Genomic DNA, 14,575 nt, shown 5'->3' with positions numbered 1-14,575 from the left:
TGCAATGGCGCGATCTCGGCTCACCGCAACCTCTGCCTCCTGGGTTCGGGCAATTCTCCTGCCTCAGCCTCCCGAGTAGCTGGGATTACAGGCGCGCGCCACCACGCCCAGCTAATTTTTTGTATTTTTAGTAGAGACGGGGTTTCACCATGTTGACCAGGATGGTCTCGATCTCTTGACCTTGTGATCCACCCGCCTCGGCCTCCCAAAGTGCTGGGATTACAGGCATGAGCCACTGCGCCCAGCTACCATCTAGGTTTTTGTCAGTACACTCTTATGATGTTTGCACGACAAAATATGCCTGACGACATATTTCTCAGAACGTATCCTTTTTAAGCAACACGTGACTGTATTGTGTAAAATCCCCATAGTAATATATACATAATAATATATAGTACCTGCACATAGAATGTTACGTGTAATTTTCACAAACTCATTGTAGCACTGTGCTAAAATATGTAGCCATACATATATATTTCAGATAAGGTATGACAGTACTATTTTTTAAATGATGAAATTTGGTGAGTGTCTTCATTTATCTCTGCCACTTCAGTGTTTGGACCTAACTATTAACAAAGGAGTCTACTTAATGTCATTTGTTTGTGACAGATGTCAGGCAGATGTATTTTATAGCTTTATTGTCAGTGGTGAGATTTTTCCAAGTAGTGAACATTTTGATAAAAGTTCCAAACAGAATTAAGTTTCGTACAGTACAATTTGCATAGCAGCTGTATTCCTGGAAAATTCAGCATGGTGTGCTAAGCAGATTTTGGTTCTAGACTCAATTATAAGAAGCTTGTTTTCAGATGTTAGTTCTTTGGGAGACATGCGTAGTACACAGTAGGCATCCCTGGCCTCCTTTGACTAAATATCAGTGCACTTTCATCTAGAGCAGTGCTGTCCAGTGAGTCAGATAGGCAGTTTTAAGTTTTTTAGTAGCCAACAGCTGGAATTTTAATTATATTTATTAACCAGATATATCTAAAATACTTATATAATCAATATAAAAATTAATGTGATAATTTGCATTTGTTTTCCCCTAAGTCTTGGAATTTAGTGTGTATTTTACACATACAGAAAAATACCAATTTATACTAGCCATGTTTCTAGTATTCAGTAGCTATGTGTGGCCAGTGACTGTCATTGAAGAGCCCAAATGAGAGGGATTAACTCTATAGCCAAGTGTCAGATTGTTGATACTTATTGTGATACATTTTTCCCTCCCCCAAGGGACAAAGCCTAGTTAGCTATAAATTTTGCTTTTCACCACCAAGTTTCTTGATACACAGTTGGTAAATTGCAGAATGGTGTTATTATAAACTGAAGTTGTATTGGTTCATGTGTAAAGAAATTTTTTAGTCAAGGAGAATCAGAATAGTAGAAGGTAGGGTTATTACCTTCAGATAGAAAGGAAAAAGCCCCCAACCAAGCAAGAATCCCTAAAGAAAATTCAAGTCGGCTTTCCTAGCCTTGCATGGCTCTCTGTGGCAAGTCACACTTTACTGTGTGTCCATATTAATTATATCCTCAGTGCTCAGAACTTCGCTTCCATTTCCATGTTCTTAGCCCCAAATAGCTGCATTTTTATCCTAATGTATTTTGCATTATTATCACTTGGAAGTCATTTATATCCATGCTGAACTGCTCGCCTGTGCTATTCAGGTTTTTATTAGTGCTCTGATAATAAAGTTACATAATTTTGAGTGGTTTTGTTCCTATTCTATTTTTTTCCATAAGACTTATTAGTGTGCAGTTTTACAGAATTCAAGATTTTTCAAGGAAAACATACATCATGTTATAGCAGAAATACCCATTACAGATATGTGGCTTTCTTGGTGAAACCCTTTTTTTTTTTAAGTGCTTGTGGCCGCTGGTTAGGAGCCTTTTGATGAAAGGTGAAGGACCCTGGAAGGCAGTACAACATGTAGAATAACAGGAAGAAGATCCTTGGGAAGGTACTAGAAAAGACAGGAAGAGACAGTCATCTCTGTAAGTGAAGAGAGTATGTCATCTCTGTAAGTGAAGAGTACAGTCATCTCTGTAAGTGAAGAGGGTATGATTACCAGTTTATTTTAGCATATTGCTTATCTTTTCAAGGGAGATTTGTTGAGTATCCTCTACCATTTGACTTTGTAAACCTATGTTTCCCAGTGTGTGGCCTAGGTGCTAACTATACTAGAACTGTCCTGGGAATGCCCTTTAAAAATTCAGGTCTTAAGCCAGGCATGGTGGCTCACGCCTGTAATCCCAGCACTTCGGGAGACCGAGGCAGGTGGGTCACTTGAGGACAGGAGTTTGTGACCAGCCTGGCCAACACAGCAAACAACTCTACTAAAAATACCAAAATTAGTTGGGCGGTGTGGTGGCTCACACGTGTGGTGCCAGCTACTCAGGAGGCTGAGGCATAAGAATTGCTTGAGCCCAGGAGGCAGAGTTTCCAGTGAGCCGAGGTCGTGCCACTGCACTCCAGCTTGGGTGACAGAGTGAGATTTTGTCTTAAAAAAATTTCAAAATTACTGTGAATTAGAATCTCTGAGAAAGACAACGTTGAAATCTACAATCGTTAATAACTAAAGTTTCAAATCCACTTCTGAGCTTTATTCAGTCTTACCTGTTAACTTGCATTTGTTTGAAAGCAATATGGGATGGTAAATGTCTTTGAATTATTTCATTTCATATATAGATACACTTATTCCTTCTTTAGTGTCTTTATTCTTTTTTAGACACTAAGACTTCTAAGTTTGAGGATCTGGTAATGAATTCTGGTCGTTGTCGTGGTCTGAATAAGGACATAAATGCTATAATATTGTGCTCCTGAGTAGACTGAAAACTGTTGTTCCACCTTTTCTAAAGCTGGTTGCCTTTCCCACTGTCATTTAATCATGTAAAATTGTGTATTTTCCTCCTGCTTTCCTAATAACCCTGGTTCCCTTTTGTAAGTGGAAGGGCATTGTCAATTGCTTAATATCCATTTCTTGCTGAGTCAAGTATGTTTTGATAAGTATTTTTTGGACCGTTTTCTGATTATTCTCCTAGAGCCCTTACTGTTTGAAACTATAGGTTATGTCCTTCTCATCCTTAAAATTTAGCTTCTGAAGTTTTAAGAGGTTGCCAAATAGGGATTATTTTGTCAGAAATACTGAAGATTTTGTCAGGGGAAATGTCGTTCTCTTGTACCAACCCTTGGACTCTGGTCTGAAACTAGCATCCAGTCATGTTGTTACATCTCCATTTCATAATCTGCCCTGGTTCAGCACTGGAAGGGAGAATTTTCCTCACTATTTAGGTTCTTCAAGTTGCAAGCATAAGTATAGAATTCCCTTATCTGTTCTCCCCTTCTCCCGAAATCAAGTAATTCCCAATAGCATCTTTTTCTTTGAATCCTTTAAGACTTAACTTTCTTAGTCCTAACTTTATTAGTCCTAACTTTGGTATCTTGAGGTTGGTCTAAATGTAGCATTGAAAAACATTTTTATCCCACTTACTCACTGATACCGTTATTTCTTGAGTAGATGATCATTTATTGTCATTAAATAGCGAGCTTTTCTTTGGTAATATACAGAGTGCATAAAAGGTACTTGACTGTATAAACAGCATTGCCCCCGTTGCTTCATTGGGTCAATGTGTGACTCAGTGGGTTCTTACTTGGATATGTTCAGAAGTGTTACTATATTCTTTTTCTTAGCCTTAGACTCTGTATTATAATAAGAGGAATATAAAATTGTAGGGTCGCATATAAAAATTGATGTGAGATTTTTAAGGTAGATTTAAAAGCAATTTTGTGTTGTAGCACTTCTTTTCGGTATGATTCTAGAAAATCATGACCACCGTTACCCCAACCCTGGGGAGGATGTGCACAATCACTTTGCTGTTCTGCTTGTGTATTCAGTTTGAAAAGAGTTGCATGGAGAAAGTAAAAGGCTCAAATGAAATACCAAAGAAAAGTATGTAAGGTAGTATCAGCTGAAGCTTTTATTATGAGACAGTTAACTTTGTAACTTTGTTTACCTTATTATTGTCATGTTATTCAGGGTCAAATCTGCCATACCTTCAGGTCCTAAGGGCATCCTTCTTGTTGGAATCTAAAGATGTATTGACTGCCGTGCTTTGTATAAAGCCTTTTATGTGAATTTGAAATGTGCTTAATGATGTTAGTTTATTCTTAGTCTTTTACAAAAATATCTTCTCATCCTTTTCAAGTTTTGTTTTTGCTAAGCAGCCTCGGTAAATCTGCTCCATAGAATATGGAATCTGGTCCCTACCCAAAAAAGCTCCTGTCTTTGAAAATAATTTTCCTATCAACAACTGATTCCATTTTCTCTTTTAGAGAAGTCTTAGGCTGGTGTGCCTTGATGCTTTTGACTTTTGATTATTATGCTGTGCCTTCTAAAAACACATACACTAGACCTAAAAGTTAACTGGTAACTTCCATCAGGCTGGTGGAAGGCATACCATTTATTTAGAGGTAAGAGCTTAATTAATTGGAATGTTTGTTGGTATTTGAGTTTTCATTGGCTTTAGGAATAGTCACTAAAGTGGAGTGACTTCCTGGATCAAGACCTCATGAGAGATCAATAGACCTCTTTTATAATACACCTTATATTTGTAGAATACTCTACCTGTCATATCTTTCAACAAACTTTAATGTGGCACGTTCACAAATTTAAGCATAGGACGTATTGTGCAAGAATGTGTGCAAATAAATGTTAGAGTGGGATATCTAACCCAGGCTTTTTAATGGATTACACTGGGGTTTATTTCAGTCAGTCAAATTAGCCTTTTTCCTATTACTGTCAACAGACTTTTGGAAATTTTCATGGAAATCTCAACTCTACAAGTAGTGCATACATATTCTAGTAGTTCATATTAGTAGTCCTATTTCTTACTTGTATTGTTGTAAATCTGATTTTTAAAAAATCTTCAGGTATATCTGAAAAGTAGAAATTTCATCATAAATCTAATATTTTCTATGAAACTTGAAATATTACATTTCCTTCATTACTAAGCATTTTGGGATCGTAAAACCACTTGTGAGGTTTGGTGATTCGACTCTCAGGACCCAACATAATAATTATCATGACTGTGACTGACTACAGTAGAAGGTGCAAAGCGAAAAGGCCCATGGACAAGGCCAAAGGAATCCGGGTGTAATCCAAGTATCTCACACACGATGCACTTTATTCCTTCAGCAACAAATTGTGACACATTTTTGGAATGTTGTCACTAGAGATTTAGTGCAGACCACTTTTGCTGGATATAGGTACTCTTTGCCTTGCATGTACCAAAATTTCAGACTACAGTAGGAAAGCAGGTGTTCAGTACAAACCATATTATATACACAAACTGCTCAGGCACAATGAGCAATTATTATTATTATTTTTTAAGCCAGGTTCTCATTATATAACCCAGGCTGGTCTTGAACTCCTGGAGTCAAGGGATTCCCCTGCCTCTACCTCCTCAGTAGTTGGGACTACAGCAAGCCACTGTGCCTGGCCTCAGTAAGCACCTCTTTATCAGTTAGGGTTGTGAGATCCCTTTGGAAGTCCAGATTCCCACATGCCTACCAAGGGCTAGCTGTGCCAGAAGGCCTTTCTAAGGGTAGCAGTCTCAGGGCTTCTTGTCAACTTTTCCTGTATACTCTGCTTTTCTTTCCCTCCCCCTCTCCCCCTCTCCCCCTCCCCCTCTTCTCCTCTCCCCCCTCCCTTGAGATGGAGTCTCGCTCTTGGTGGAGTACTGTGGTGCAATCTCAGCTTCCTACGACCTCCACCTCCTGGGTTAAAGCAATTCTCCTGCCTCAGCCTCCCGAATAGCTGGAATTACAGGCACACACCACCTCGCCGAGCTAATTTTTGTATTTTTGGTAGAGATGGGGTATCACCATGTTGGCCAGGCTGGTCTTGAACTCTTGACCTCAGGTGATTGACCCACCTCAGCCTCCCAAAGTGTTCAGCTTATTTTTGACTGATTTCTTCTTGATTATGTTTATTCTTAGAGCATTTACTGAGGTTTTATTTATTGCTTCCTGTTATTTAAAAAGGGGGTTAGGGTATTCTTTCTATATAAATAGAATACTGTACAGCAAGATAAAATAAGTAGAAGAACTTATCAGATATCTCGAGCATTAGGCTTCTTAGGAAATGTCCTCTATAATACCACTGGCGTTGTTCTTAAGTAACCATTGTACTTAGTTAATTCTCTGATCTTTTGTGATAATCACTAGCTTCCTTGGGTCTTTGAATCTGCTTGTAGTTTCCATTATAAGCATACCCTTATCTGAGGGTAAATCTTGGCCATTGCCTTTTTTCTTGTCATATCCTTTTTTCATCCATGAACTTTCAGTGCTTGCTGCTTAATGCAAAGCAGTCTCCTCTCCTACCTTTGACCTCTAATAGACAAGACTTTGAAACCCACATCTACACCTTTTCTTCTGAATTCCTAGTACTCTGTTGATCTGACCATTTTCACTTGGATATCGAAAACCTTATAGTCATCATCTGTGTCTCAGTTCACCTTTCCTCTTACCATTTAATTGTTTCTATTGATTGAAATAGTATTTCTAACTCATTTCTACTTTTATCCACCCTGGTTTTAACTGATAATTCCTGGCCTCTGGAGCATTTAAATTGCTCTCTGCACTTTGAGTTTTTGTTCATAATACTGTAGCCTCTATGCCACCGCCAGCTCATTTATTAAAACATACCAGTTGGATTATGTTGCTTTGTTGCTGAAAAATCTATAATTACGTGGAATGAAATTGAAAACTAACAGACTTCTGTGGTGAACCTTTCTGTTTCATTCATCGGTATTTTTGCAAGTCAGGATTTTTATACCCTGGTTTTTCTTAAAGCAAGAGAAACTGGTCATTGACATGTACATATTATTAATAAAACTCGAGTTACTCATAAGCAATTTTTAGACAGAGTTGGACTTGTTAGGAAAAGACTCTTGATGTCATCTTTATCCTCTTATAAGTGAGTCCCTTCCCTGAGACACTCTTTAACTTTTTGAAAAAGTTGTTGCTGTTTTATTTGAAAAATTGGCAAGACTATTGAAAGGCAAATAGGGGAAACTATTAGGAAATTGAAATACATTTGCAAAAACATACTGATAATAGTGACTTTTAGTTCTGTATTATTTGAGTTCTTGTCCCGTTTTTTCTGTGTACATTGTACTTTGTTTTTCTCCAGTAAAACTTTAAGAAAACCCAGATGTTGCTACAAATGATAAAGATAAGGTTTTTCTCTTAAAAAAAAGGTCTCTGTTATATGCTGTTGTTCCAGGGCATATCAGGTTAACAACTATAGTATATTTTAAAGCCACATCTTTAATAGGTTCACAGATACTTTATATACTATAAAAAAATATAGATATGTTTATATTCCTAGTGCTTATGTAAGATATTGGTTTAGGAATGTACAGTAATCTCTAGTATGATAGAAAACAGTTAGATTAAACATGATATCCAGTTTACTTGTAATTCACTTTGTTCTTTATTTTTTTAAGGGACCAGTTACTCTCCTCAAGAAAATTCACACAACCACAGTGCTCTTCATAGTTCAAATTCACATTCTTCTAATCCAAGCAATAATCCAAGCAAAACTTCAGATGCAGTAAGTATTATAAACATGCCCAGTATTGTTTCTTTGGAATTTATTGTTTTAAAAGAAAAACCATGGCAAGTCTTATAAAATCTAATGTCTTTTATTTCTTAAAAAATGTGTCCAGCCAGGCGTGGTGGCTCACGCCTGTAATGCCAGCACTTTGGGAGGCTGAGGCAGGCGGATCTCCTGAGGTCAGGAGTTCAAGACCAGCCTGAGCAACATGGAGAAACTCTGTCTCTACTAAAAATACAAAAATTACCTGGATGTGGTGGCTCATGCCTGTGATCCCAGCTACTCGGGAGGCTGAGGCAGTAGAATCACTTGAACCGGGAGGCGGAGGTTGTGGTGAGCCAAGATTGCACCACTGCACTCCAGCCTGGGCAACAAGAGCAAAACTCCATCTCAAAAAAAAAAAAAAAGTTTTAACCACAGTCTCTGTATTTATTTGATATTACTATGATCCTATTTTAAACCAGTGAACCAAGCTTATTAATGGAACTGAGCATAGAAGACTGTATCTTTGGTATTAACCAGGATTTCTGTACAAAGCAGTGTTTTCTTCCTTTGTGATAACCGAGATAAAAAGAACTTCAGGCTGAAATTTCTCTGAAGTAGTCTAACATAAGCTTGCTTTCTTTTCATAGTGTATAAACTCCTTATAGGATATATTTATTATATACTGTGTCTTACACACTCTCCCAGACACTAGGGATATACAGTTACCTGTCCACAAGGGCATGAAACCCAATGAGGGATTTTAAATATTTTCAGAAGTTTAGGTTAATAAAGTAACTTACTTATTTAGAATGTTTTAAAGTCATAGGATTAAATGAAATGTTCAATTCAGCAAAAAAATTAATAAGGTTTTAATTCACTGGGCATATGCTAGGCTGCATATATATAGAATGTGGCCCATCTTAAAGGAATTTTGGGACCTGTGGTAGAGACAGAAAAGTGAACAGTGCCTGTTAAAGTTGCTTTGGGGAATACTCAACACAGGACTCTCAGCTTGGATGAGGAAGATAGTCAAGTATAACTAATGCTTCCCAACGGGGTGACTGTAAGTTAGGCAGTCAAAGAGCTCTGGAACTTGAGAGTATACAAAGGAATAGAACTTGCAATGGTGTAGAAGTGTAAAATAGTGTAGTATGTTTAGAGAACTGCTAGAGGACAGTGTGGAAAAATGGCAGGAGCTGAAGTTTCAGAGACAAGTGGGAGGTATAGCATAAAAAGTTATATGTCGCGCCAAGGAATATGAATTATACGTATATAAGGCAGTGGAGAGGTATTGAAGGTTATAATCAATAAAGTCAAGTCATATTTGCAATTTAAAAAATTAGGTAGCAGTGTGGAAAAAAATATAGGAAAGAAGGAACAGTGAGAAGGCTGTCAAAAGGTGTAGGTTGTCTGCAGTGGATTTTACTTTGAGTATTTGAGTAATCATCATGTCTTAATTGATGTTGAAAGACCTTCAGATTTTATTTTTGTTTCTTGTGGAAGCAGTGTGGATAGTACATTTCCGTAGAAAATTGAGACATTAGGATACTATTTGAATAAAAATAGATAGTATTAATGTTCATTTAGAAAATCATACAAGTGGCCAGGCACTTCACTAGTGGCCAGACACGATGGCTCGGCTCCTGTAATCCCAGCACTTTGGGAGACCGAAGTGGGCATATCACTTGAGGTCGGGAGTTTGAGCCTAGCCTGGCCAACATGGTGAAACCTCATCTCTACTGAAAATAGAAAACTTATCTTGACGTGGTGGCAAGCACCTGTAATCCCAGCTACTTGGGAGGCTGAGGCAGGAGAATTGCTTGAACCTGGGAGGCAGAGGTTGCACTGAGCCAAGATCACGCCATTGCATTCCATCCTGGGCGACAGAGCAAGACTCTCCCAAAAAGAAAAGTCATACTAGTTATTTTAACACAGAATTAACACATGAGATTGGTTAAGCAGATTCTGAAGAAAACAAAGGAACCCTGAGATAACACATAGTAATCTCCACTCAGGGATATGGAACAACAGGATGAAGTTGGGGTTTTAGAACCTAATAGCCTAGAGGAGGAGCCCCACAGAGCTGGTGGCAATACCTCTGAGGGTGTGGTGAAGCTAGTTTAGTGGTGAATTGGTAGCCCAGAGCTGGAAACAACTGGCCACTCCTTTCTCCTGCCTTTCACTCTTCTAATGCTTCTAACAGAAAGGAAGCCAACTGGCTAAATAGAGAGTAATTTGCACTCTCCCAGCCCTAAGAGCCAACTAGAAGGGTGGGATTGAGGCTAAGAAAACAGCTTGTTAAGCCTTCATACATGCTATCATCAAACTATTTGTGATGAGTCATTTTCTTTTTTCTTTATTTTTCTTAAAAGTGGGGAAGGAAGGATGAGGCAGAGTGGGGAGAAGGGGGAGCAAATCATTTTCAGTGAGTTGTATATTCAGGATTTTAGAAGGAATTTGCCTATTTTTCTGGAAAACAGTCTATTAATTTAAAAAGTAGTACTAACCCTAAAGTTCCACTTGTCATTGACAGTTAGATTTGTCTCCTCTTAGGACAGCAGCAGCTTTTGTGGGTTTGTTTTTTTGTTTTGTGTTTTAAACATAAAGGCAAAACAAACACCTCATTCAGGGAAAACAAATTTTGATTATTTGGGTTTTAGAGCAATGGATTTAACCCAGTAAAATCAGAAAGAATAAATAATGGGCATCAGATGAGCTTGAATGATTCAAATGATAAGGGTGTCAGGGGAACTTAATCATGTGAGTGAAAGCTGAAGACCATTACTCGAATAGATATAAAATATTATGTGTTTCTGGAATCCGGGTTCTGGTTTCTCTAGATTTCACCTGTAGATGCATAATTACTTCTACGTAGTGGTTTTTTGCATTATAGTATAGCTAGTGGGAATGACACAAATGGTACTTAAAAACTGTAAATGCAGTCTTACCTGAAAAGTTGGCTTTAATCTACACAGATCTTTGGTTATGTTGGTGATTTTTAAAAATCAAGTTAACTGTTAAAAGCCAAGTTGAAATTCCTTTTTTATTTTCAGTATCAGATTAAGGCATTAACATTTAATGTACTTCCCTGCTAAGTCCTATGATAAACATTTATTGTGGGGTGTTTGTCACAGAGCCTGGCTCATGGTAAAGATTAGGAAAGGCTTGGTGAATGCCTCCTTCACAATAAAAATCATGGGAATGTTGGACGCAGTGGCTCATGACTGTAATCCCAACACTTGGAGTGCCAAGGCAGGAGAATCACTTGAGGCTTTGAGTTTACAACCAGCCTGGTCAATATAGTAAGCTCCTGTCTCTACCAAAAAAAAAAAAAAAAAAAAAAAATTGGGTCTGGTGGTGTGTGTACCTGTGGTCCCAACTACTTGGATGGCTGAAGCAAAGGATTGCTTCAGCCCTGAAGGTTGAGGCTGCTGCAGTGAGCCATGATTGTGCCACTGCATCTCCAGTCTGATCAACAGTAAGGCCCTGTCTCAGAAACAATAAAGTAAAATAAAAAAAATCATGGCGTGACTTGCAGACTATTTTAGATTAGTTGTGCATATTTGGCTTTTCAAAGAGAGCTCTCAATTTAGGAAAAAAAGTTGCTTATTTCTATTTAAAGGCACTGTAATTGAGATTTTCCCTTCTAAATATTCTGTGCCAATTTTGATTTGCTGGGACGTGCTTAAGTTAAATCCTATATGAGTTTGCATTCATACTCCAGCTCCTCTTGTTATCAACTAAGTATCATCTGCATACTTTGAAGCTTTTGAGTCTTGAGCCCAGCGAGGTGGCTTGCCATCTGTAGTCCCGGCTACTCAGGAGACTGAAGAGGGAGGCCTGCTTGAGCCCAGGAGTTAGAAGCCAGCCTGGGCAGTATAGCAAGACCTCATCTCTGGAGAAAAAAGGAAATGAAAGAAAAAGTTTGAGTCTCACTAATATCTACCATATTAAAAATTAAATAATCATTTAAAATGTCAATTGTAAACCCATTATATGGTAACATACGTAACATCTTTATGAAAAATAACTGTTTTCTAAAAAAAAAAAAAATAGATGTAGAACATCTTGGTAATATTTGACTTAATAGAAGAATACAGAATTTCATAACTTCATATCTGCTCCTGCATTCAGTCTGTTGTGATACATTCAGTGTTTTGTTGAGTCTCTTGGTAAACTTCACTATATGTCCTTGTGATGAAATGAGGAAGAAAAAAATGATCATGTTAGTATTATTATGAAAATAGTTTTGGTCTTGCGAAAGGATCTCGGGGTTCCCCCAAGGTTTCCTGGGGGAACTTGGAGAGAGCTGCTTTAGAGCATATGTTGGCAACCATCCCTAACCAAATCTAGAAAACCTTGAATGTTTGCACACCTTTTGTTTAAGCTCTCAATATTGGGTATTCTTTTTGTAAAATTAAGAAATTTGACACCTGCTATTGCACATCAGCGTTGTAAAAATTATCCTATAAGTTGAAGGGCTTCTTTTTCCTTAACCCCTTGAGGATGGCAGTGGGGTGGGAAAGATAAAGCTATTGGTGTGCTATTGTAATGCTGTACCCTAGAATTTTGTTAAGTGTAAGACATTAGCTTGAACTGATACAGAATTTGATATGCAAAATCACTGTAGTGTGGCAGACCAGTGTTCTGGTCTGAATTTTCTGTCCTGGAGGTTGTGCTAGTATGTTAATCACTTAAATACAATGTTTAGTTCAAAGTACAACTTCTGTGAAAGAAACGGTATGTTTATGTATTCAAATGCAAGCTCCTTGTCTCTGCCAGGACAAGTTGGCAGACCATCACTTGGAAGAGCACCTGTCTAGACCATACTGACCTCTGGTGTTCTCCATCCACTAGTCTGAAATCTCATTCTACCTCTTCCATACAGTAATTTCACATAACCACTTGGCAAGCAAACCAAGTCTTCCAGATAACATCCGTAGAAGGGATCAGTTGCATAATAATTTATAGGGAGGAGTAGGTGGTGGAGAAGAACTTTTGAATTTGGCCCTTTGTGATTGGGTTCCTAAAGCTCGATTGTAGCCTCTGGAAGCTAGTGGGATTGAGAATTAACTCTCCACTGCCTTTTGAGGTTTGGGGGCCCAGGGCTACTTTACCACGCTCTTTTGGGTTGTAATCCTGAGCATGCAAACATATGGCAGAGTCTGTGATCTTTTTCCACCTGCCTTCAGAATTATTAGGGAATTTCCAGAATTTGGTGTTAATTTAGGGGGAATAACAGGCATTTGGAAACCAGGGTTTTTTGTCCTTTGATAAATGACTAATTAGTTTTGTGACCTATAGGCAAGTCATAAATTCCCTCAGCTTGTTTTCTAGTTGTTAGAATTAAAGCTGGGCCAAGGTAAGGCAGTGAATAAGACTTCATTTCCTCAAGCTTGAAAATTGTGTCACAATACACTCAAACCCAGAAGGATAGGCTATGATGGTGTAGAACATGATTTCGTGAGTAATTAGCGTGTCTGTCATCTCAGACATTTGTCATTTCTTTGTGTTGGGAACACTCAATCCTCTTTTCTAGCTATTTGGAAAAAATGTATAATCAATGTTATTTCAGTAAGCTCCTCTGAAAAAAATAATTCAGGAATTCAACCAGGATACTTGAGGTTCTAACTAGATTTCCTGGGGCTGGTTAGGCACTTAAACATTTCACTTTGTGAGATTAGTTTCATGGAAATTGGACCTTTCAGATTTTTCTAATTTCGTTATTATGTTACATTGCCTGTAAAAATACCTGGAAGAGGCAATATCTGAGAATTTTTGAAAGACCATTTTTAGTTATGGGAAAATGAGTGATACTGTTAATCCTGTATATTATATGAGAACAAGATTCTAGTTACTATGATATATACTTGACCCATATTGTCAATTTTCAAGGTGAAGCAGATTTATAGCTTGTAAGTGGCTTTCTGTTTATGTTTACATATTTTTGTTCCTTTTTCACTGAGTAACAGTTAACACAGGCAAGATTGTTCTCTTTTATACCATATGTAATTACTATTGTGCTTTAGAATTTGGAACTGATGATCGCATGCCATCATCTAGTTGAGAGTACATTCCTCACCCGCACGTTACTGGATTTCACAATTAAAATTATGGCGGGCGATTTGGTCATGTTTTCTAAAATCAAGATGATATTAATTTCGCAGTTTTCTTTCTGTGCCTAGCAATCTAATTTTTATTCTGCTTAATTTTGATATTTTAAAGAGTTGTGTTGTCTTTGAACACTTTCATAAACTAAAGTCTTCTAGAATGCAGTTCAAGGTACCTTTATCTCATAAGTATTTGCCTGTATGTGTGCTTTGATGTTCTTGATATTTCATTTCATGTGATTACATAGTGTTAACATTTTCTAATTGTAAAAAAATATATTTTTAAGCCTTATGATTCTGCAGATGACTGGTCTGAGCACATTAGCTCTTCTGGGAAAAAATACTACTACAATTGTCGAACAGAAGTTTCACAATGGGAAAAACCAAAAGAGTGGCTTGAAAGGTAATTTACTTTTAATCTAATTAAACATTATTTCTCTATCTTGGTTCTATAAGTTAATATCTTACTACATTAAACATTCTAATTTAGCTTTTTTATAGTGATACCCATCTACACTTTTTAGTTGGCAGTGGTTGATGGCCCATCATGTTTTCCATAGTTTGTCTTTTATTTTTAAAAACAAAAAACATGGCCAGTGCAGTGGGTCCTGCCTGTAATCCCAGTGCTTTGGGAAGCCAAGACAGGAGGATTGCTTCAGCCCAGGAGTTTGAGGCCAGCCCTGGCAACATAGTGAGACGCCATCTCTACAAAAAAGTTAGCTGTGAGTAGTAGCATGCACCTGTAGTCTCAGCTGCTCAGGAGGCCGAGTTGGGAGGATTGCTTGAGCCTGAGAGACAAAAGCTGCAGTGAGCCACGATGGTGCCACTGCACTCCAGCCTGAGCAACAGAGCAAGATGATATGTCAA

The 14,575-nt window shown here is 37.9% G+C and overlaps 1 protein-coding gene and 1 long non-coding RNA gene across 14 annotated transcripts in view; both read left to right on the top strand.

Moving 5' to 3' along the window:
* LOC116527062 overlaps positions 1-2,308 on the top strand; it is a 3,398-nt gene extending 1,090 nt beyond the window's left edge. Inside the window, exons 2-3 of the long non-coding RNA XR_004258370.1 lie at positions 257-1,980; positions 2,021-2,308. This is a non-coding gene — a long non-coding RNA (uncharacterized LOC116527062). The remainder of the gene's footprint in view (positions 1-256; positions 1,981-2,020) is intronic.
* Positions 1-14,575, top strand: part of WAC (WW domain containing adaptor with coiled-coil) — a 90,344-nt gene that overhangs the window by 46,124 nt on the left and 29,645 nt on the right. For all 13 annotated transcript variants that reach the window (XM_032243775.1, XM_032243774.1, XM_032243783.1 and 10 more), the window contains 2 exons: positions 7,504-7,610; positions 13,996-14,111. In XM_032243775.1, the coding sequence (XP_032099666.1) occupies positions 7,504-7,610; positions 13,996-14,111 (223 nt within the window). The remainder of the gene's footprint in view (positions 1-7,503; positions 7,611-13,995; positions 14,112-14,575) is intronic.

Source organism: Sapajus apella, unplaced genomic scaffold, assembly GCF_009761245.1.
Source record: "Sapajus apella isolate SASKATOON/1434 unplaced genomic scaffold, GSC_monkey_1.0 scaffold53, whole genome shotgun sequence".
Taxonomy (NCBI): domain Eukaryota; kingdom Metazoa; phylum Chordata; class Mammalia; order Primates; family Cebidae; genus Sapajus; species Sapajus apella.
Note: the sequence above shows the minus strand (reverse complement) of the source record. Positions and strands in the feature narration are given on the sequence as shown.